At 41.9% G+C, this 24,844-nt stretch overlaps 1 protein-coding gene across 1 annotated transcript; it reads right to left on the reverse strand.

Moving 5' to 3' along the window:
* On the reverse strand, window positions 1–24,728 carry N4BP2L1 (NEDD4 binding protein 2 like 1). The gene is made up of 5 exons (XM_084617687.1): window positions 24,481–24,728; window positions 10,189–10,316; window positions 7,366–7,454; window positions 6,230–6,306; window positions 1–3,108 (listed from the first exon to the last, which is right to left on the reverse strand). Exons 1-5 carry the CDS (start codon window positions 24,711–24,713, stop codon window positions 2,853–2,855), a joined length of 783 nt encoding a protein of 260 aa, XP_084473813.1. The 5' UTR covers window positions 24,714–24,728; the 3' UTR covers window positions 1–2,852.
* Between the last annotated feature and the right edge of the window lie 116 nt (window positions 24,729–24,844).

The following is a 24,844-nucleotide window of genomic DNA, read 5'->3' on the forward strand; positions in this document are numbered from 1 at the left end:
TTATCTTTTTATTTGACATGGTTTAGAAAGAGAAAACTTCCATACATTCAAGTACTTACAAAGTTTTTTAGATTTCTTCTGCTTGTCTGACTACCTTTTGACTAACTTTCTGTTTTTGAAATATCAGGACAAAATTCTCCCTCTTCACCCAAATCTCCCTGAGTCTTAGCACATGAGGCCTCCTAAATGACCTGAAAAACAATGCATATTAATGTGTGCTGGGTTTTTTTTGCTTTTTTTATAAATCTCAAACATTGCGTGTATTTTAATCCTCTTCTGTTCACAGTCTATTTTGATTATAAAGCCAGAGTTGCATCTCCTGATTACCTGACAGGGAAGCCATCCCTCTACTTGGTCAATAGTTTGCACAGTGAAAAGCAATACAACTTGAAAGCCAACCATGACATCAAAATGTATTTGTTTTTCCTGTTTACATTTTTTTCTGTTGTAAATAAGCCCACTATTCTCAGGCTACTTTAATGTTTTTGTGACCCTTTTTCACGGATCGAGGCAGAGTGATTTCATATCTACAGACACTGCAACACATAAACAGAGAAAATGCATTTCCAGTTAAATTACCAGAGAAATCAAGTTTTACACAATAACAAGACTAAAGAGATGTTCCATAAAGCAGGAACCAGAGTGTAGAGCAGTACCCAAGCACCAAGAAAAAGCCCAATATCTGTACACAAATTCTTATACGTAATATTATACAAAGGGTGTTATGTTCCTCATGGATACTGTGTGACACACAACATCAAATGCCAGATAACTCCATAACTAGTGCAGTGTATGTGAACTGTCCATCCTGGAGTGATAAGGAATGAAAAGATTTCACATGGTCTAATATGACAAGGCTAACCATGAGACCCAAGGCTAACCCCTCAGTTTCAAACTTGTATGCCTAAAACAATGTACCCAAATCCATATTTAGGTGTCTAACTTTAGCCCACCAAATTGAAGAACAAGGCCCTACAGCCCAACTTTCAGAGGCGAGTCTCCACAGTCCCCATTTAATTGTTATTAGTTTTATATTACAGTAGCGCCTATGGGCCCCAATAAAGGATCAGGGCCCATTGTGCTAAGAGCTGTACAAACAAGCAATAGAGTGCCCTTGCCCAAGAGAGCTCAAAAGTTTAGGATATTGACTAGATCAGCAGTTCTCAGACTGGGATCCGCAGACCTCTGTAGGCCTGCAAGGGTACTCCAGGGGGTCCTCAAGTCATGTCTAGGGCCACTGGTCCCACTGATCAACTCCTCCTCCTCCCTCCCGGTGCCTCCTGCATGCCGTGGAACAGCTGTTCAGTGTCGTGCAGTAGATGCTGGGAGGGAGAGGGAAAAGCGGGGAAGGGGCACACTCGGGGGAGGGGGCGAAAAGAGAAGGAGTAGGGGGTGAGGCCTTGGGGGAAGGGGTGGAGTGGGAGCAGGGCCTGGGGCTGAGCAGGGGTTGAGCACCCCCGGGGAATATTAGAAGCTGGCTTGAGGGTCTGCGAAATATTTTAAATAAAAATGGGGATCCCCAGGTTGCTAAAGTTTGAGAACTGCTGGACTAGGTGCAACAGGGATGAAACAGACAAAAATTGAGCTAGAAGAGGACAAAATAGTAATATTAGAAGCTCTAAAAATCAGGCTGTGCGTCTTCAAACTATCTAGGTGTCATATTAGGTAATGTCAACATACCTTGAATTATCTTAGTGCTGTGATAAAATGTCTTAAAAACCCACACAATGTGCAAAGGAATAACTACAAACATTTTTGGTCGTTTCTCAAGGTAAGGTTGCAAGACAATTGACTCAGCTGTCTTTAGTAAATTGTTCTATTTCTCTTGTGGTTTTACAATGTCCCCGATATGGAATTATTAGCATTTAGGTCTTTATTTTTTCTATTATTAGTATTATTTTATTTTAAAATTTTATATGATGCCAGTAATTCACATTGCACTTCAAAATATGTTCTCTGTCCTAAAGAGAGTACAGTATAAGAGAAAACAAATACAGAACAACAGTTGAGGAAAAGGGTAGGCAGGTGGTGATGATTAATGAAGGGAAGGGAAAAAGGATTGCTAAAAAAAGGCGTCTGAATGAGGAGAGAGGTGGTGGTGGGCAGATGAGGATGGAGAGAGTAGGTGAAGAGGGGCAGCATGAGAGACGGCATGAAACAGTTTGAGGAAAGTGGGGAGAAAAGTGAAAGAATTGAGAAGAGCATGAGAAATGAAAGCAGTGATGCAGGTAGGAAGAAGGTTGTGTAGAGTCTTGTAAGGTGAATTTCCTGTAAGAAGACAGGAAACCAATGGAAGAATTGAAAGTTTACATTGGTCAAGCTGAGGTGAGAAGAAGTGAGAAGCACTGAGGCCAGACAGGAGAAAGTAGAGAAGCTAAAAAAGACTACAACATGGACAAGTGTCTTGGCAACAAAGAGCATGAAGAAAGGGTGGATTCTGGAACTATTAAGGAGAAAGAAGTGATTGGCGTTAGTGAGAGACTGTATATGAGGAAGAAGGAGAGAGAATGGGCCTGGAAGACAGGAAGAAATAATATTTACACTGCACCATAAATGTTCATGATTGTTACAGGCAAGAGACAAACTGCATCCCTACCCTGCAAAATTTATAATCAAAGGTTAAGACATGACTAAACAAGGAAAATTGGCAAACACTGGGGTGTACTGGGACAGGGATGATGTGTACAGTTTATATTGGTTTTAGTGGTCTCAGATTGTGTAATTGACAAAACAACATTACAGTGATATTTTAAGACTTGTAAATTAACAGAAATAACTCCTGATTTAGAGATTTAGTAGAAAAATACAAAAATTGAGAGTAAAATTAGTAAATTTTTTTAGTCTTTTATACCCTAATGAAATACATTCTGGAATCCACCTCTATTAAATGATCTTTCATTTGTGTAGCGGCTGTGTGGTCTTCTGTTTGGGAATGTTGGACACATATTGGAATAAGCCCCAGTGTTGTGAGCAGCATTTGTTCCATTGGAATTTCTGCCATCTCTGCTTGGTTTTTCAGAGTGAAGCACGATATGAAAAGTAATGTCATGCTCATACTGGTCTTTCATGCGCTGTATCTTTTCTCTCGGGACACCATGATTGTTTCTTCTATAGAATTAAAATTTAAAGAAAAATGTAAGTATTTACCTCTCTAAGTGTATCAGATGGATTTTCTTACATTTGCAAACCTTCCTGCTGTGTTCAGTAATGCACTAATTCTTTTCCCCCTGGGTCAGGCTTTAACATTTTTGCTACCTCTCAGCTAACCTAGTTTTCAAAGCTTTGTTGGCCACTTCACTGCAAAATGTAACCCAAATATTTTTATGGGCAGCCAGAATGTAATTTTAGGTGAATCCTTTGGAACAAGGGCAAGTCCGCTGAAACTGCTGTGAAGAACATGGGCAATATCTTTATTATTTTTATGAATATTATATGTAGCTCTTTTTGATTACTATCATGATGTCTGCTACATGGGTGCAGAGAGTCAGCTCAGTCCTGGGACAGTTCACATCTGCAGAAAGGCGGACAATGGTGTTCGATTGCCCACTCATTGATACTGAACCATACAACACAGGTGTCAAGATCTGTTATTGTTCAAGCCCAAGTGGAACACAGCCACCCTCCGCATAGGACAGACTCAGGGTCCTACCAGCACAGTGGAGACTACCAAAGACTTGGTAAGGCCTCTGATCTGCTGCAACAAACGTTGAGGACTGGAGAATGGAAAACCCCCAAGGGAAGAATCAAAAGAGACAAAGGTGCTAGAATCTGCTGTCAAAAAGGGATACTCTCTAGCAAGGGGAGTCCAGAGCAAAACCAGAAGGGAAGACTTGACAGGAGGAGAGGGGATACAAAAGGACCGTGGATCTTCTGAAGAATATTAATACCTAAAGGGCTTTCAGAGTGGTGAGGAAACTGAGGCAGGGTCTTGCATGTGGGGTGGTTTTTCCATACATCTGTATATCTCGTGCTTTGTCTAAGTTTACAAAGTCTGCGTGTTCCTTGTTTTAACTGTCATGTAGCCCTCAAACAGCTAAGTGGTAAACCATGTGGGTACAACCCTAGAGAGCGTGCATGAGCTACTGAGTTAGACTTGGGTCTGCACTAGTCTTGGGGCTTAGGGGCAACTGGGCTGAAGGGCCCCACATCCCTAGAAGGGGTACCAGCATTGGAGTCTGTACCCGAGGAGTGTACTTGAAAGGCTAGTCTTAGACAGTTTCTGGACACTTCTCAGACTCGGTAGACTTAAAAATATGTGAGATCCAAGGTTTGGATCTAATACAGTAGCCTAGTGACCATCCACAAAGAGATGGTGATTAGACAGGGCTGTAACACCTGCCATCGAAGGTAACCCATTGTATCTTGTACAACTCTTAGTTAAGGGATAGGGGAGCATTTCAAAATCGGGACACTTTTACAGTGTGTACTGACTGAATAGTTCATTGATATCCACCCTCCGTCTTTACCTGAATCACTTTTCAATGTGTTGCCTTAAATTGTGTGTTTGATAGATTTGGTTTAGATATCCACTTGCTTGCACAGCTGGGTGAAATTTTGACATTCACCCCACTGATTAATAGAATAAAATACAAATCATTAGGAAGCTGACCCTAAAATTAATACTATGGTCAGATGTTGACTGCATGTGTGTTCATTCAGTGTGCTGTCCCAGCTCTGCAGAGATAGAGGAGACTACAGACCTCAATTAAACTGCCCAATAAATCCACAGACTCGGTTTTCAGCGAAGGCACCTGGCCAGGTTTATTGTTGACAAAACATGGTAATAGCACCTGGCAGACTCTACGAGGGTACTAAGACATGTATGCTTGTCGCAATGGACGCAGCTCAGTCAGTGGTGGGACTTTCCATTGCCCCCTAGGCTGGCCAAAGACACTCCCTCTGAGATACATCTTTATACACCAATACAAACAAGTTAAATTTTGCTCCTGACATATTAGGGTGCCACCCGTTGCCTTGTACATGTTGGTTTGATTAAAACTTTTTTATTTATTATGCTGTTATCCTGACCTTATCTTTAGGATGGGTCAGTGTGTTCCTGTTATCTTTGGGGAATGTGCTGGTATGGAGGTGTTCTGGTACCACCCTCTGGAACGTGCTTGCGTGAGTGCTCTGTGCCCAGCACCTCTTAGGAATATGTGTTTCTGCAATACCAGCCCTGTGCTTGCCAAATTCTGTGAGCAGGGCCTTCCTCTTGCTCACAACCTAACTTTGCCTCATATAACAAAGTTTTAACTTCTACTTTAGTTCAGGCCTCTGATACAAGGCCTTATGTTTCAGGTCCTCTTCTTACTACAAATACATAATAATCCTTAAAACCTACTTCTGCTGTGATGCCTGCAAATCACTAACCATCTTGGGCACTGGTTAGGCAACCCAAGACTTTCATTGTGCAGCTAAACTGTTCATTTTATTACCTCATCCCCGTCCCCAAACCACTTATCTCTTTTGCCCACATTTCCATCCTGTCTGACAGCTAGACTGTGAGCTTTCTGGGTAGAGACCATCATCTTTGGTATTTGTCTGTGCAGCACAAAATGGGAAAACTCACTGATCTTTGACTGGGGTTCACAGCCACTACCATAACACAAATAAAGAATCATCGTCATAATCAGCTAAAAGCAACATGGATAAGGCAAACAATGCCACACTTCTGAGACCCACAATATTTTGTCCCTTTTATAGATGTCAGTCAAGATCTGAAGAAGGATCCTTCAGAGACTGATTTATTGCATATTATTAATGTAGCATCCACTCCTCCCCAAACTATATTAAAGAAATATTATGGTTATATTTTAAGTGCATAAGTCACAAAATGTAGGTATTATTATAGTTATTCATTTATTTGTATTATCGTAGTGCCTAGGTGTCCATGTCGTGGACCAGGATCCTATTGTGCTTGGTGCAGAACAAAAACATGATCCCTGCCCCTAAGGATCTTACAATCTAAGGAGCAGCTTACAATCTAAATGAACCCCTTCCTATTGATTCATACCCTTCAGCATGACTAGAGTTGTTGGGTGTTACTTAGCTCTCAATGTGGACTAAATTAACAAAACTATTCCTCAGCCGTCTTCGACTAATCATTTACTAGACTATTTCTAGTCAATGGTCAAGGAGGAAGCAGCATCTTACAATCTTGCTCTTTCTTCTAGCACAAATGTGGAAGTAACTGAGATGCAAGCTGATGAATTAAGGAAAAAAGATGTACCTTGCTAACTCTCGAACATTGAATTTCCAGTGTGTGTCAGGTTCTTGGAATATAACTTCATAGTTATTCTCACGTGCCTGATTTGAAAAAGTGAACAAATTTTAAAGCAGTTACCATGTAGATCTTTTACATCTCTTGAAGATTTATGCTAGCACTTAACATTTACTATGTGCCTAGTCACCTACACCAGGAATTCTCAAACTTAGAGGGTGGTCCACATTCTTTCCACTCCTAATCACACAGATCATCTTCTTTCCCATTCACAATTACATAACATGTCTGTGGCAACTACAGCAATTGCTTAGATGGAAAAGTGAGATTAGAAAAAAAAGTATTTAAAATATTTTTACCTTTTTAAAAAGAATCCAATTTAGTAGCTGGAAAGGAGCGGGAGAGCCAGCACCACATGACCAGCCACAAGTTCACAGTTTGGGAACCTCTGATCTAGATTGCTGTTACTATGCATTCATCCACAAGTGGAGACAACCTTGATTTTCATTAGAAAAATTACACACAAGCACTAGTTTGGTAGCAGCTGAGAGGACACAGAGCTGCCACCACCATTATTTCCTGCATCTTGGAGGTCTCAGCCCTTTAAACTCTAACAAGATCGCAATCTAAGGTGGCTGTACTCAAGCATAACTGAAATATTAGCACTAACTGGCCTCACTATCATACTAGGAAGACTGCCAATAAAGCTCCATCTCTGCCAACCATTAAAGGCTGATACAAATGCAGCCTCTAGACTCTTTGTGTGATCTCCACACAGCAAGCTGTAAACTAAGGCCATAAATTAGGACTTTATATGTTTGTCAGATAAACAATACGGAAACTGTTAAATCTAGACTATTATTGGGGGAAGGAAAATTACAGGTTGATCTCTCAGTAATTATCAGGTAAGTTTAACAACAGACAATATTTTCACATGATTTTTGCTCTTACTGAACTAAAGAATTTATTAGCATGTACACAGGCAAACCTCTTCACCCACTTCTGTTGATAAATATAACTGAAGATCAAAAGAAAAATTGAAATACTAATTTTTAAAAATATTTTCCCTTTTTTTTTCAATCAGTCCACCTCTTAAATTTCATAGCTACGCATTTAGAATGATAGTCGATCAGAGTTTTCCCTACCATAATCACATATGGCTTCATTTCCCAAGCGTGGATGTTGGTATTATCAATAATAACCGGGGATTTCCCATTCTTCATTGCTTTATGTGCTGTAACATAACATTAAATAAAGCTCAAAAACACCAGACAACTGTCAGAGGGGTAGCCATGTTAGTCTGGATCTGTAAAAGCGGCAAAGAGTCCTGTGGCACCAGACAACTGATGGATCCAGACTGAAGACATTCTCTATTTGAGACGTTCTAAAAATTCATTGGACCGTGACCCCCTTCTGACAACAAAAATTACTACACGACCCCAGGACGGGGTGACAAAAGCCTGAGCCTTGATGCCCCAGTGGGGGAATAGGACTAGCCAAAGCCCAAGGGCTTCAGCCCCGGGAAGGGGGCCTGTAACCTGAGCCTCACTGCCCAGGGCTGAAGCCCTCTGGCTTTGGCTTCAACCTGGGCCCCAGCAAGTCTAATGCCAGCCCTGTTGACCCCATTAAAACGGTGTCATGACCCACTTTGGGGTCACAACCCACAGTTTGAGAACCGCTGCTCTATTTGTATGGCCCCCCAGCAAAGTGGCGTCCCATTCCTGACTTGGACTTTGAGGGCCCGTCACCATAGGGCACCGACTCCGTGGGTGCTGCGGGGCTGGAGCACCCACAGGGAAAAATTAACAGGTGCTCCACCCCCACCGGCAGCCAAACTCCCCCCGCCTGCACCCCCTCTTCGCCTCCTCCTCCCCCGAGTGCACCATGACCCCGTTCCTCCGAGCGTTGCCCACCTGCCACCTAACAGCTGTTTGCCGGTGCTTAGGACTTTCTAGGAGGGAGGAGGAGAGGGACATTGCGTGCTCGGGGGAGGAGGCAGTAAAGAGGTGGGACGGGGCGGGGACTTGGGTGAAAGGGGTGGAATTGGGGTGGGGCAAGAGTGGTGCAGGGGCGGGGCCATGGAGAATCGGTGCCTATGCCCATCACAATGAAAATAAATAATGATGGACTGTAATCAGCTAACGCTTTTAAAATTGCTAGAAGATGTTAAGTAGCCAGTGGATGTGCTCAGTAGTAAAACTTGAATTAAAAATAATTTATTCTAAATATTGATATTTAGTTTTAGAACATACTTTGATTTATATAAGCAGTAGCAATGTAAATGAAATATTTATAAAGGGTGATTGCTAGCAGAGATAAATACACTTTGGTACAATATATACTTCTGGCAGAATTCTGCCCCCACGCAGAAAAATGCAAAAGAAATCTGCGGGGGCACATGCGCCTCTTCCCAGGCAGCACGTCTGTTCCAGTGTGCCTGGAGAAGCCTCAGAGACGGAAATCACCACAGGGAGACATTGATCACTGTCAGGGGGCGGGGCTGGGTGTGCATGCCTGCCAACCAGGGAGAGTCACCAGCATGGAGGGGTAGGGCTTTTTATTATGCAAGAGGAAGGCTCTGTCCCCTAGGCAGAAATGTAGTAGCCTGCCTGCTACTTAACTGATCTCATTCCCTGGGGCAGAAATGGAGCAGCCTGCCTGCCTAGTAACATTGTTAATGTTCCTATTGTTAGTTAACTGTTCCCATTCGCAGTCAATTCCCCCAGGAGCATAAAACCTGTAAACAATTTTAAGGCTGCTACGTTGCCAGAGTGATGTAAAGCCTTATAAATGACAGTAAGGGAATCAGCTAGGAAGATCTGTGCTTTTTCACTTTTTTCCTGTGCCAAAGTGGCACAATAGAGTTAGATTACAGCTCAGGCTTTATTTTATTTACCCATTTAAAAAAAAAAAGACTTTAAGGGCAAATAAAACATTTACCAAGCTGTCAATAAAATGTCAGGACAATCAGAACCAAGCACTTCCCAAAGTACCCAGCCAGGTACAGGACAATGATTAGCAAAACTGTATGACTTTCATGTGTGAAAGTCTGAGCAATTCAAAATTACATTCTACTTTTTTCTTCCTGTTTGGCAAAATGTAATTTAAATGAAAATCCAGGATGATAACTCAAATGCAGGGTATTAGTTACAACTGTTTGTAACTTAACTTTCATGTGTTTAGGAAATGCTGAATAATTATTGTGACTTTTTTCAGTATTGTAGTTTAAATAACTACCAAAACAATTGAAACTGGTGTGATTATATTGCATTATTTTGACAAATAAAACAAGCAGAATTTTTAACTTTTTGGTGCAGAATTTTTAATATTTTGGTAGAGAATCCCCCCAGGAGTAAATAGAATGTTGTAATATTGATATACACAAGTTCACACTCATCAATCTCTTTAAAAGACTGTCACAATTTTCTCCCTAAAATGTTACTGTTATTCAGCTCCCAAACCTAGTAAATATCTTTCTAATAAACTCTGTAAACCATCTCTTTGACACAACAAATACCTAGTGTAAAAGCCACAAATCAATCATTGTAGATGGTTAAGCTGCTACATTCTGAACAATGTCAGCTGGAGTTTCTACACCACATCGATATCTAAATTTCGCAACATCTGCACTTCTATAGTAAGTATGTACTGCTTAAAAAAGTTTTTTAAAAACAAAATTAGCCATGAGTTTATCAAAGTTCGTTCATGTAATACTGAATTTATTTCTTTAACATCCTAGAGAACAAAGTTGGAGACTGTAAATCCTATGGTTTTTAAGAAGACTGACAAGCCATGCACTTCAATGGAAGATCAACTTTAAACTTGCTCTCACTCATCCTTGGGTGTCACTATAATGCAAGGATACTAAGCTGAAATGTTATGGTTTTGAAGGCCATATAAGTACGTAGACAGACTGATATGAGTGAATCTATTAAGACTGTGAAGAAACTAGGAATGGTTTCCATCACCTCTCTTTTGGTTCCATACGTGTGCTTCGTCTAGACAATCAGGACTGAACACATAGGTGCCATCTTCCGTGAAGAAAAAGTCATCAGTGCTAAGAATCACAGCACCAGGAAATTCACGTTTCAGTTGTCTGAAAAATGGTGAGAGAAGGATTAATGCACATAAATCTATTCCTTTACTATATAACTTACAAATAAAAATTTGCATGACTGACTGCGAATTGCATAATGCTTTCATTCTGCAGATACCAATTCAAAGAAAACTAAAATATTTCCTCAATCTCTTGGAAGACAGGCAGAAAGGAATGGAGTTGAAGGGCATGTTTTTGATCCCTTCCTTTAATCTATAAGAGAGATCAACAATGAGTGTTCAACATGTGAGTCTAAGTCATAAATCATGTTGATAAATCCAGTTGTCTTTCTGAGTTAGCCGAAGGGGGAATGCTTGTAAATTTCCAAAAAGTTATCAATAACCTCAAGCTAATCTGTCTTTTTGGAGGAAACAAAGAGAATCTGATCATTTGAGTTTTTCCTTTAAAGAAGGAAAAACTCTTTGTACATAAAGAAACATCAGTTTTTCAAAGACGGTTGGGAAAAACAGGTGGAGTGGATAAGGGGCATAATTTGGTGCCAAGGAAGATGTGATTTTCATCTCTGTTCTACCAGTTTTCATATTTTTTCCTTCTATCCTACCTCTTCATTTTTTGCTTTTTTAGCTACATAGCACACACATCTGCATTGTCATATTTGTAAATAAATTTTAGCATGATTAATCAACATTTTTCCTACTCTTTTAATGTAATACAAAGAGTTTTATCACAACAATTTTTTGTCTACCACTGACTTTTTGTTGATTTACTTAGGCGTGTTAGCTGTATGTGTAATTCATACTTATCCCTTTTCCTCCAAAGTTTGTAACTTTTATTTCATTTTATAATTAAACATTTTTTCTAAGTGAATATGTTTAAATCTACTGAACTGATGCTAAAGTCCCTTAACATAAAACAGGTCCACTATGGACAGAGGCACATTTCTTCCCTATATGCTTCATGGTTGATGCACCTGCAAGAGTGACCAATAGTTCAGTTTCCATGACCCTTCAGTCTGGAGATTACCAGTGAAAATTTGGAAGGTGAGTTGTTTGTGGTATGGACACTTATGTTTTCTCTTAGGTATGAGAAGAGCAACCTTTCAAATATCCCATTAATCAGCAGTGGGAAGTAAGGATGTTCCTTTCCTATTGACTCAAAGTTGAAACATAGACCTAACCATACTTTCCTCTCAGCATCCATCAGGGGGATGGGGTTTGCCCATCCACACAAGAGGATACTGGGCCTTCCCAGAAACCTGGTGGATTCCAGGGAGGCTTGGACCACCTATACAGAGGCCCTGTATCACCACCTGGTTTTGGGCCCCAGCTCTCCATCAATCCAATTCTTTAGGAACTCCGCTGCTCAGGGATGGTTCCAATGAGGTAGCTAAGCCTTGGCCTCCCTTCTGCAGGGGTCCATAATCTATCTGCTATGCTTAGACTCAGACTGCTGAAGAACTGCTATAAGGAATGCTTAAAGTGTGCCTGGTCAAAAGGGGACACTAACCCCACAAATAACATTTCTACAACTCCAGCTGGATTGTTGAGGGAGCATTTCTGGTCAGCCTGGGGGGAAACTCCCTTCTGATTGGCTGCTTTTCCCACTGCCCTGCCCTCCTGACAGTCCAGACAATCAGGACTGTTACAGGAAGCAGGCAAAGCTTCCTCTCCTCAATTACCCAGCAATAATCTCACAGGAGGGGAGGAGGGAGCTAAATAGCCCACCAGCTTAGTGCAGCTACACCCCTTCCTCTTACCTGCCTTTCTTTGACCAACTGGCCAGTTCCTCTGCTTCTCCCCCCCCCCCCCAACCCTGCCTCTCTGCAACACCCCTCCTGGGAAAGGGGAGAAGGGGACCTTGCTGCAGCTTCCCAGGCCTGGGAAAGTGGGAGGTGAAGAACAATTGGAACTGTAGGAAGAACTGGGGGGGGGGGGGGGGGAAGAGTAGGAAGACAGATGTGGGGCCAGAGTTAATGAAAAGTCAGGCGATGTGATAACAATTTCATTTCTGTAGCTAGACCCCCCTCCTACCTACCCCCCTCACTTTTTTCAGACCATTTTAAGAACTGATACTGGACAAAAGGAGCAGTTAGTGGAGGGCAAGACATAACTGCTGTTAATCAGTAACAACAGATATGTGAATAGGTTGTTCAATTTCATATTTTTTGCTGTGATTTTCTTCTACTCATAAATGTTTTTATTTGGATTAGAAAGAATTTCAAATTGGCCAGTTACTAGTCACCACCTTAAAACAGCCAGACACTCTAAATATAGAATAGGGGTACTGAGGGAAGCTCCAGTATTTGTTTTTCTTTTGTTTCAGTTCATGTGCGCAGACCCATGGATGAGGGAAGCATTAACAGCTCTGACTATGCTCTGTCCCAAGATCAAATTACGTGGTAGTTATATTACATGATTGGTATATTGACTCTTGTGGTGAGATAGTGTCACTTTGTACAGTCAGATATAGGGCACATCGAGAAAATTAATGTCTTGTGCATTAGCCAAGCAGGCATTCAGTTAATTTCTTTTTGTCGTCTTGCCTCTTTGAGCTCTTGTGCTCCATATATTCCAATTTTGTGTGTGTGTGTCTCCATGGATCTCTCCTTCCTCTCACATTTGAAGCTCTCAGTCTTACCCGCTATCCTTTTGTTTGATGATGGCCTCACTTATTTTTTTCTACCAATGGTCTAATGTCCTCTGCACTAAACTTTTTATTTTTCCAACCCTTTTGCCCTTTTTCAGAGACTATTTAAAATCCTGCTACCATTTTTATTTCACTGCTTTGATTGTTGATCCCCATTTTTTTTTTTATTTTTATTTTCCTGAGCATTGCTACTTGGTATGTTTTCATCACATGTTCTTGCTCTACTTCTTTTTTTCTCATATTTATTTTCCACTCAGTTCTCTCCTCCAACTAATTATTTATTATTATTATTATTATTGAAAACTTTGTAATTGCAACCTCATTGTTAAGTATTTTAAGGTAACTGTTTCATTTGTAGCCCCGCACACGTTGAAAAGACAACACTGGCTATACGCGTTCTTAAAAAGAACATTAAATTTCTTTATTGGATAATTTCACTGTAGATCTTTCATCTTCTAAAGCAATGTTTCCCGGTGGTCGGGGAGGTGAGAGGGGGGATCAGGCAAGTTAGGAGCTTCAGGGCAGAAGAGAAGTTAACATGGGTGGGAAAGTTGCAGGTGAAATCTCCACCTTCCTCCTGCATTGCTGTGTCTGCAGATAAAATGTCAGGTTGTGCACTGAAAGCCACCCACCTTCCCTCCCTGTACCCACTGTGGCCCCCCACACAGCTGATAGGGGGAGCAGCTCTTATATAGAAGACTTCAGGCTCAGGCAGCTGCCCATCAGCCCAAGTTCTTTTCTCCACTCCTTCAGCACTCCAGTCAGCCTTGGGTGCCATCAGTGGATATCATGCACCCTAGACATCATGGATTCTTCTGGTGAATGGGGATGGGAAAGGGTCAGAACTACAACAGAAAGGGTGGAAGAGAGGAGTAGAGCCCGGTAACAGAGCAAGGAAAAAGAAATACAGGGGAAAAGACAATGAGGAGAAAAGAGAAGAGACAGAAAAGCAGACTGACAGGAAAGAGAAAAAAGATAGATGGCAGCAACAGTGTCAGGTTATGGTTATGAAGAGTAGGGGTCACCCATCCCACATCCATCTCAAGAGTGCAGGGTGCTCTCAAAAAAGGGTTAAACTACCAAATCCATAATTCTTAAGATGCAAAACTGTTTCTCAATGTGTTACCTAGTTGAGCAATAGCAGGGAAGGAACTGCTTTGGGTTGTCTACAAATAAACAGAGAGGCAGACAGCCAAAGATTAATTCTCTTATCTCTGTTTGCTATCTGTCTGTGTACTTGTCTACCTTAATCTGTCTGCTGTTAGAAGTTCCTCACTTGTAAATTATGTTGTATATTGGTTTAGACTGTGCAATTATTCTTCATAAATTTGTATCAGTACAGTTCAGCTGCTGAGTTTGCTCCTTTTTTCTATTTTGTGGCTTTTATCTGCCAGTTAAATGAGTGCTATTTTATGGTAGCTACTGCCACATACAGCTGTGACTCAGTAGTTACTGGCTGATGGCCAGAACTAGCCTCTGTATTATAAAAATTCCATAGACTTCACCATCCAAAAGCTGGATCTGCAGTGGAGAATTCTGCTGTTTGTAACTATTTGTATTAGAGCCTGCCAATATATCAATTCACACTATCTTGCTTTTGTCCATACTGGCATTGTTTCAACCGTTTAATTTGCACTGCCTTTGGGTACCTATCCTCCAGTTCCTGGCATAGCTTACAGAAACAGGAAGACCTGGAAAGGCCATCAGTCCCCTGTGGGGCAGTAGTGGGAGGCCTATCTGAAGCATCTTCATGCTGTCCACATTGGCACTAAATTGGTTTAGACCTGCTGAAAGCTATTCTAAATAGTTCTTAAAAATGCAAGAAAACAAGTTGGAGCTTGTGTGAGTTTGAGGTGTATTGCAAGTGTTTTAATGGGTTAGACCGCTTAGAATGGTACATTCCTCTGGTGTACTCCATGCTTGCATCTCTTGTTTTTAACTTGCCTTTTGCAGACAGTCCTGTGACTGTTGTGACTAATATATCCAATACCACCTATTTCTGCTTTCTATATTACTAAGTGAAGTTATTAAAAGCATTCAGACTGCAAGATCTTTTGGTTTATTTAAGTTCAATGTAAAATCTATTTCCTATAAAACCCCAAGGCAGGACCAATATTTGCAATTATTTCAGTTGTTCTGAATAACACTTAGGTTGTGTAGGTACTGCCAAAATCTTCCAATATGAGTTCCTAAAGTTTGGCACCTAAAGCGGTGGCCTTATTTTCAAGGGTGCTGTGCACCACTAAGGGTAGAAACTAAAGTCAGCATCTGTGAAAATCAGGCCACTGATTTAGCTGCCCAACTTAGGGCACTCAATTTGAAAATTCTGTCCAAAACATCCTAATGGGCTAATTTTCAATTAAATGCTGCTGCATTGTATTTGCTGAAGTAATTTCATGGATAAATGTCCAATGATGGTAGTCAGAAAAAGCTATTGTACCTGTGTGTTACCATCTGGAAGTTGGTTTGGGAACAAAGATGTTGCATGACTGAGCCTCATGACAAAAATCCTGAATTCACTCAAGTTAGGTTTGAGCAAAGAAACTTGAAATAACCTACAGACATTTTGTGAAGATAGTGTGATGTGGCAGAGCCAAAGTTCACTGTGGCATATGATACAGCCTATCTATGACCCTAACATTAGACAGAGAAAAGAAGAGCTGTTCATGTCTTTCAGAACTCTAGTGCAAGCTCTGTGCTTGAGACTTCAACTACATATTAAAACCACCTGCAAGGATAAACCATTACTCTCAGTGAAAGAAATTAATTTAATTTTGTCAGACCTCCAACCTCCCATTTCAAATGAGGAAGGAAGGAAAAACTATAAAATGTTAGTGATATTCCTAAGTTTCTTTCAATTGCCAGTCCAACTGAATACTGGACTCATAATCACAAAACTCAAATGTAATTAATTTTTCCTCAAATGCCTCTAAAATCAAACCATTCTCTCTCTCTCCTGTATTTGCCTCTTTCCCACTCCCCACCAGATATGCTTTCTTTCTCTTGGTCACTTACACATGATCTCATAATTATAATTAAACCACATATTGTTGATTACCCAGGACTTTTACGGTCATATAACTCAGGTTTTTCTGCACCAAAAGCACAGTACCCTACCACATGAACTAATAGAAATACCTTTAGACTGTAGCAGTATTAGGGTTTAGGAAACTCACAAGAGCAGATCCAACATTCTACCCAGTAAAGGACAGTGCTACGTTTACACACATTATACTCTCTTGTCTCCCTCCTGCCCCGCCTAGCTTCATTTTTACTTCTTTTCCCCTCTTTGTGACAGATTCTATCCCATTCCAGCTTTTGAGAGTAGCCTTCATAAAGCAAAGGAGTACTAGTGGCACCTAAAGCATGCAACATAACTGAAGAAGTCTGTATGTAGATCCCTCCTGAGCCAGTTGGAGCTGCTTCTTTAGCTGGGGAGACCTTAAATTCACAAGGGATAACCTCTTCTTAGCAACCGAGTTCATCCCCTCCTCAATTCTCTCATCCCTGGATGACACAAGGAGTGAGAGACCAAGTTGGTCTTAAAACGGAGGACCAGCCTCCCTTCTGTCTGCCTCTCCTCCCTCCCCACACTTCATTTTCCCCACTTCCCTGACTTTTTTCATCCCTTTATTTGCTTTCTCCAACCTCCCTTTCAGTTTGATCTAGCTCTCTCTTTCTATCTTCCTTCCCCTAAGATGTCATTGTTCTTTTTCAGACACTGGCCGAGGCAGCCACAGAATGCCGGTCAGTTTTACCTTACAGCTCTGTGGTGGAAGTGGTATGTGCAGCAGCAGTACAGACACAAACCTGTGCTGCTGCCTGGATGGCTGTCTGAGAGCCTGCCTCCCATCCACTCCACAAAACCAAAGCCTGTGTATTTCGATCACATGTCCAAGTACTTTTGTGCATGTCAGAATGGGAGGGCCACTAACTAAGGTATGCATGTTCTATTGCAAAAACATGCATTTTCTTTGTACCATGCTTAGGTTTACATATTGAATCTCATTACAATCTAGACATCTGAAAGATTTTAGAACATTTTGTTTCTTTGAGCAATATATAATGTGACGGTAGTGATATACAGCCAAATGTTGGGGTTTTCATGAATTAAAGTGATAATACAGCAAGTATATTAACTTTGAACTATTTTGCTTTTGCAGAATTTTATTATTTTAAATGTTTTAAAATTTCAAAATCCCAGGCATCTTGTGTTTAGCCTAAACATCCTTCTCTTTGGTTGCTTTTGATAGAATAGGTGGTCTCTGAGACCATAATTAACTGGACTTTCTTATACACTACACAAAGGTGAAAGTTTCGGTGTTATCTATTTTTTCCCTTTTTGGATCTTAAAATGCCTAATTAGATAGAGAAGGAGAGAGTATACGCTCTCTTTATATAGATTTATTAATAGACAAGGTTACACTGGTTTTGCATTTGAAAAAATAAACATAGCATCATTAGATTTGAGAAAACTATCACAAGTGTGACACTTTACACTTACATTTTTAGTATCTTTCTCTGAGAAACTCAAAGCATTTTTCAGACATTAATTAAGCCTCATAACAAACCCAGGAAGGTAAGTACAGCAGAACCTCAGTTACGGACAGTTTGGGAATGGAGGTTGTCCGTAACTCTGAAATGTTCGTAACTCTGAACAAAGCGCAGTTCAGGCTCCAGATCAGCAGCTGAGACTCCAGGCCAGGATTCAGCAGCAGTTGAGCAACGTAGTCAGCCTGGCATGAGTTTGCAAGCTTGTTCCCTTCCCGACAGAGGTAGGGGTGTGTCGGGATGTGTGTGTGGGGACTGGAGGATAGCTAATGTGATGCCAATTTTTTAAAATGGCTCCAGAGGTGATCCCAGCAATTACAGGCCAGTAAGCCTGACTTCAGTACCGGACAAACTCGCTGAAATTATAGTAAAGAACAAAACTGTTAGACACATAGATGAACATAATTTGTTGGGGAAGAATCAATCTACTAGAATTCTTTGAGGGGATCAACAAGCATTTGGACAAGAGGGATCCAGCTGATGTCTTGTACTTAGATTTTCAGAAAGCCTTTGACGAGGTCCCTCACCAAAGGATCTTAAGCAAAGTAACCTGTCATGGGATAAGAGGGAAGGTTCTCTCATGGATTGGTAACTGGTTAAAAGATAGGAAACAAAGGGTAGGAATAAATGGTCAATTTTCAGAATGGAGAGAGGTAAATAGTGGTGTCCCGCAGGGGTCTGTACTGGGACCAGTACTATTCAACATATTCATAAATGATCTGGAAAAAGGGGTAAACAGATGGCAAAATTTGCAGATGATACAGAAGTACTCAAGATAGTTAAGTCCCAAGCAGACTGTGAAGAGCTACAAAAGGATCTCTCAAAACTGGGTGACTGAGCAACAAAATGGCAGATGAAATTCATGGTTGATAAATGCAAAGTAATGCGCATTGGAAAACATAATCCCAACTATATATATAAAGTGATGGGGTCTAAATTAGCTGTTACCACTCAAGAAAAAGATCTTGGAGTCATTGTGGATAGTTCTCTGAAAACATCCACTCAATGTGCAGCAGCTGTCAAAAAAGAATGTTGGCAATCTTTACAAAAAGGATAGAAAATAAGACAGAAAATATCATACTGCCTGTATATAAATCCATGGTATGCCCACATCTTGAATACTGTGTGGTTACCCCATCTCAAAAAAGATATATTGGAATTGGAAAAGGTTCAGAAAAGGGTAACAAAAATGATAGGGGTAAGAAACGGCTTCCATATGTGGAGAGATTAATAAAACTGGGACTTTTCAGCTTGGAAAAGAGACCACTAAGGGGGTATACGATTGAGGTCTAGAAAATCATGCTTGGTGTGGAGAAAGTAAATAAGGAAGCTGGGAATGGGCGACGGGATGGATCACTTGATGATTACCTGTTCTGTTCATTCCCTCTGTGGCATCTGGCATTGGCCACTGTTGGAAGACAGGATACTGGGCTAGACAGACCTTTCGTCTGACCCAGTATGGCCGTTCGTGTGTGTGTATGTGTAAAGAGCAGAAAGGGGTGTAAAAACAGCACAACCAACTCCCAGAGGAGGGGTGGGGGTGAAAGCTGCGCAGACCCCAGCGTTGCTCCTGCTCTGCTGTCTCTGGCTGTCTTGGGCTGGCAGGCACAGCATCTTGCTGTTAAGTGGCTGCCCCGCGAGTAGGGATGGGGGCAGGGGCAGGCAGCCCAGATGTGCCTACCTTTAAGATTCAATATAAGCACAGCACAGCATATGCTTTTTTTTTTTTTTTTTTAAATCTCTGCTGCTGCCTGATTGGTTACTTCCGGTTTCACATGGTGTCCAGTTGACCGGTCAGCCCGTAACTATAGTGTTCGTATCTTTGAGTCTCTACTGCAGGGATCGGCAAACTTTGGCATGCAGCCCGTCAGGGAACTCCAGTGGTGGGCCAGTTTGTTTACCTGCAACGTTCGCAGGTTCAGCCAACTGCAGCTCCCACTGGCAGCGGTTCGCTGCTCCAGGCCAATGGGGGCTGCAGGAAGTGACGGCCAGCACATCCCTGGGCCCACACCACTTCCCCCAGCCCTCATTGGTCTGGAACGGCGAACCGCAGCCAGTGGGAGCTGTGATCGGCTAAATCTGCAGCCGCTGCAGGTAAACATACCATCTTGGCCCGCCTGCGGATTTTCCTGACGGGCCGCATGCAAAAGGTTGCCGATCCCTGCTCTACTGTATTATCTCCAATTTACAGTTGGAGAAACTGAGCCATAGAGTTTGTGACTCACCCAAGATCACAGACCAAGTCAACTGCTGAGAATCTTGGCTCATAGTCCTGTGCTTGCTACTACACCACATTGCAAAAGTCATACAGCTACATAATCTATGCCTTCCAACCTCTGAAAAGAAGTCATGTTCACATAAAGAAAAGGAGTACTTGTGGCACCTTAGAGACTAACCAATTTATTTGAGCATAAGCTTTATGAAGTGAGCTGTAGCTCACGAAAGCTTATGCTCAAATAAATTGGTTAGTCTCTAAGGTGCCACAAGTACTCCTTTTCTTTTTGCGAATACAGACTAACACGGCTGTTACTCTGAAACATGTTCACATAACTGCTTTAAAGCACAGATGTCTAAAAAAAAATACTCTTGGTACTTTTGTAAACAGTTACTTTTTCTGCCTGATTCTGCCCTTGTTCTGTGCAAAGAACTCCAACTGTTTGGGAGTTTCTCACACTCAGAATTGGCAAAATACAGCCCCTACTTAGCAAAATAAGCATGAGAACCAAATTAAACAACCACCATCACATTGTCCCTGAAATCTTGGAGCAAGATCTTGAGTTCTGTCCAGAAGTTACATTCTGCATGAATGTGCCTATACGTTTACTGATCATTTAGTTGCAGGAAAGTTTAACTCCAACTGCTGCAAAATGAAAAAATATGGTGATGTATGTGTTTAAAAACGAACACTTACTTTCTGCCAACATGCTGTCACTGTGGCAATGAAACTGGTATTTCTGTATGCTGATAAACTTAAACTAACCTTGTCTCTTAACTCTGATGTTGCAAAACACTGTCTTGCCCTCTGGCTCAATCTTAGCCTCCGAATCATGACCTTTACTGTAAACAAATAGTTTAGATAGAGTAAACAGCCCATTCTTTCTTTGACTGTCAGAGGAAGAGGTGGCTATCTTGAGAGAAATAATATTGTCCCCTCAGAATTGCTACTTCAAAGTTTCTTGAGCAAGAAAACAGATAAGCATCCTTTAGTAAAATTCACAATTTGAGAAAATAAGCTGCTTAATCAGGACAAGTTAATTGTTCTGCCTTATCTCACTCCAGACACAGCTCACATACATTCACATATTTCACATGGTGGCTTTGATATTCATCCTCATAGCTATCTAGACTGTATCTGCAGGGTGTTTGTAAACTCAAAACTAGCATTACCAGTTTCACCCCACTGGTATTTAGGCCTAACAGCTTCCAATCTATTTGTGCTTCAAAAAGAAAATTATATGACACAATGTACATTACAAATTATGAATCATTAGCACATTTGATATGTTCTGTTTTTAGAAGCATATATGTAAATGCCTATTGACAAGAGCATAAGCTTACATTAATTGAAAGGAGATGTTTACATCTGGCTTTGTAAAGTAACCAAACTGAAATATTGTAAGTAATAGGTTCTCATGTTTTCTGTAAACTCTTTTACAGTCTATGTAAAAGACTAATTGTCAAAAGTTTTCTCTTTTGACCTTTATTATTTAAAGTGCACACACTACTCCTAAAAATCACCCATGTCAGTCTACCCATATTAAGTACATGTTGATTTTTAACTGAAGTAAAGTTATATCACTATCAATAGTGTCACCATAAATATTACCTTGAACAACATAATGCCTACATTTTATCAAAATCTACACCAGGCATTGAAAATGGGAAATTTTGTCACTAATACAAATTTAGTAGTAGATTTTGAGCAGAATTGTAAAAAGAAAAACCCACGTATTAGTTAGATTAGTACACACAAAACTATATAGAGAAAGAAAAGACAGAAAACATAGCTGGTAGCAAGATCAAAGGATGCTTGTAACTGAACCTTATCAGCTCTGTTTTCTATTATTAAACAATGTCATTGGACTTTAAGTACTAAAATGTGATAGGGAACAGTTGTCTAACTGCTAATATTAATTCCCATGGGTTGGGCCATTTTATTGCCTAACAACCTACACTCTATTGTCTTAGCGTGATTATAAAATATATAACTTTTATTTACAATAAATTGTTTAAATATTTTGCATCTTGCTAAACAATTTTGTCACTAGAATTGACTATAAGGCTGCTTTAGGGAAACAGTATTTCCTCTATTTGTAATGAAATTCTCATCATTCAAATATTTTCAATATCTAGCTTTACAAGCCAGCACATAAACCATGATATCTTTCTCCTTCCCCTCTCCTGTTCTGCTTGAACTCTAACACCAACTTTCCAATGGGCTTTAACTATAAGAGGCAATTATTTCCTGCTTAAAAAGTTGAACTGGGGGTGTTTCTTGAGACTATTTAAAATATTCTGTATGAGCTCCTCACTCCTGCTCCAGCCACTTTATGCTAGGTAAAAGAGCCAGAGCAGCATAAAGGGGACTGAAAAGCCTGTATTTGGCTGAGGAGGATTTCCCCCAGCGCAGGTGCAGTGGAAGAGAACTATAAGGTTGTTGGTCGAGGATTCTATGACAAGCCCTGGTGTAGGGGTATGTGTCAGTGGTGGGACAGAAGCACACAGCACTGCGAATTCCAGGCACTGCTGTGGCTCGTAGGGCAGCTTGGGCAGGTTGTTGTAACATAGACAGCCCCAGGGTTGTCCAATTTATGCTGGAGACCTCTCCACCCTCCAGAATACCACAAGACTGGGAGGAGGTAAAGGTAGCATAAAGCCACCAGATACTCTCCCCACACTTAGAGCTGTGAATTCTCATCCTCTGTGTATTGGTTTACTCTCTTCTGGATAGGAACTGTATCTCTACTTGTAATAAGAGTAGTAATAGTAATATAGCAATACAAAAATACCGTATGTAGAGAAAAAAACTCATACAGTACAGGCACTGTTGGAAGGAGATGTCCCAGATGACTTATCTGATAAAAGAACTGCAAACGGTTGTAGGTGTATATAATGGATGAGAACATAGTCCATGATGACATATGTTGCTTAAGGGTTTCTAGGGAAGTCCTTGTATGTGCCCATGGAAGGTCCACTTTAAATTTTTTTTTGAAATTTAATATATCAAGGAAAGAAAACCAATACAAAAAGAATACCAACATCTGGTTCTGTGGATTTTTCAACAGCAATTGATGATGCTGACACAAGGTATTGTGGAATGGACAAACAGCTCTTCAGTAGCTTTGTTCCTTCTTCTTGGAGAGATCCCACAAGGTCACGCTGGCCAACTGTTGTCCACTCTAGAGGCACTCACATGAGATCTGCAGGGTTCTGTCTTGTCACCTCTCCTGTCCATTGTTTATATGAAATAACTAAATGAGTTGGGAAGCATTATTTTTCAAGTTCACACATCATTCTACATTCTTGGTGTTTTACATCAATAAGGATAAAATGAAAGTCCTTTTTTTGCTGAGAGCACTGTATATTAACTCTTCAAGGCTTCCATATAACCATTTCAGACTTAACTATATGCCTGTTTCTGTCCATGAAAACAAGTAGTTAATGTTCAGCTTCATTTTGCGTAGGTGCTGAAATGCAAGTAAGCAGCTGGGGAGAGGCCTCCAGGTTCATGGATAACATTGCTGGGGAAATAATTAGAGCTTTCAGGTGTTTTTAATCACAGAATTTGAAAGACATTGAGTTCTAGAAAGCATACTGAAATGGATATTTCATCATTCAGATTGGGAAAGGCATCATAGGTTACCCATATCCAACAACTGGTACAGTTCCAAGATTTTTATTTGTTGCCTATTTAATTGCTTAGGGTTCTAATGCTAGGGCTGCCATAATTCAGAGGCCCCAGGACTGTGTGGTATTCGTAAAGTTCTTGTGTAATCCAAGGTTTTTCTCTTCACTGAAGCTGTCTGCATGGGAAATTAAGCCAAATTAATTAACCACATGAATTTAACACATATTAGTTAAAACATATTAATCCTTGTGTGGATAAGATCATTTGGAAGTAAAGTGGCCTTAAGTTTGCTTTATCTTTGAGTTAAACTAAAGCAACGATTTTTGTTTTGTTTTGCAGGGAGGAGCTTTTGAAACCTGTCATTCCAAAGGCTAAGCACCAGGTATGAACAATGAGAGGTGGAGAGTGCACAACAGGAGGAAGAAAAGGTATCACAGAGATGAGAATTGGTCTGTGTAGGTAAAGTGGCTAACAAGTGTTGACAGGCACAGTGTACAAGTCAAAGAATACACTAAAAGAAGAAAAGTCACAGCTTCTATGTGGTCCAGTCACTGCTTAGTGTACATTTCTGTTCAGTTCAACTTTATTAACAAAACGGATACAACAGCGATAGTCAGTTTCTACATTAGCTTTCCTTCCGCAAAGGGCGGGGGCGGGGTTTCCCCCAGTGCGAAGCCACTGCTGCCACCTCGTTCACTTTACACCACCGCCACCCAGGAGCGTGCCAGACACGGGACCGCTGTTCCTGAAGCCCCGAGGAGAGGAACCCGGCACTTCCTCCCCCAACGCTGCAGAAAAGGGCGGGACCCAGCTGAGGCCGCTGCCGCTTTACAGACTCGGGAGACGCTTTAAGGCCGCAAAGGCCCCGCCGACGCTGGCCGCATGAGACAACAGCCACGAGCGGGGCAGCCAGCAAACGTGCCCCGAAGGGCAGCGCGACTCCGGCCTCGCCTCGCTCCCGTCCCGGAACTGGGCCCCGCCCGCCAGCGCTAGTGCCCCCGGCGGACAGGGACGCCTCGGCCCGGGGTGGCTGCAAGGCCGGCGCTTGGCCCCGCCACACCCTGCCCTGTCGCGGCAGCCCCGCAGCGGGAGCGGCCCAGAGCAGCGCGGGGCGTCCCTGCCCCAGCGGGGTCACGACACCCGGGCGCCCCCCGTTACCTGGCCCGCGTGGTTTTCCCGGAGCCGGGCAGGCCGCGCAGCAGGTAGAGGCGTTTGCTGAAGCGGCGCCGCGCCCGGGCCGGGGGCTGCAGACTCAGGCCCCCGAAGGCGCGGACCAGGCTCCCCTCCATGGGCGCGCGGCGGGCCGGTCCCAGCCGCAAACAGCGGCCCGTCAGCTGCTGCGAGCGGCTTGGCCTACACTGAGCATGCGCGCTAACAGCCCAGCCGGGCATGGCCACGTGCTCCGGGGCGCGCGGGGACGGTCAGGGCGGGCCCAGGGGCCAGCTTCCGGGCGCGCGGGAGGAGTGGTGGGGTTGAGACCGTGCGCGAGGCGCTGCCAGCCGCGGGGGGGGGGAGTGGGCGA

Source organism: Lepidochelys olivacea (genome assembly GCF_965140295.1).
Source record: "Lepidochelys olivacea isolate rLepOli2 genome assembly, chromosome: 1".
NCBI classification, from domain to species: Eukaryota; Metazoa; Chordata; order Testudines; family Cheloniidae; genus Lepidochelys; species Lepidochelys olivacea.

What these genes read in the sequence shown, in the direction of transcription:
- N4BP2L1 (XM_084617687.1), bottom strand. Translation starts at nt 24,713, where the DNA reads ATGCCCGGCTGGGCTGTTAGCGCGCATGCTCAGTGTAGGCCAAGCCGC. An exon ending in TGAAGCCATATGTGATTATG is followed by an intron (nt 6,307 to 7,365) that starts GTAGGGAAAACT and finishes TTTTCAAATCAG; the next exon opens with GCACGTGAGAATAACTATGA. An exon ending in AATGTTCGAGAGTTAGCAAG is followed by an intron (nt 3,109 to 6,229) that starts GTACATCTTTTT and finishes TTAATTCTATAG; the next exon opens with AAGAAACAATCATGGTGTCC.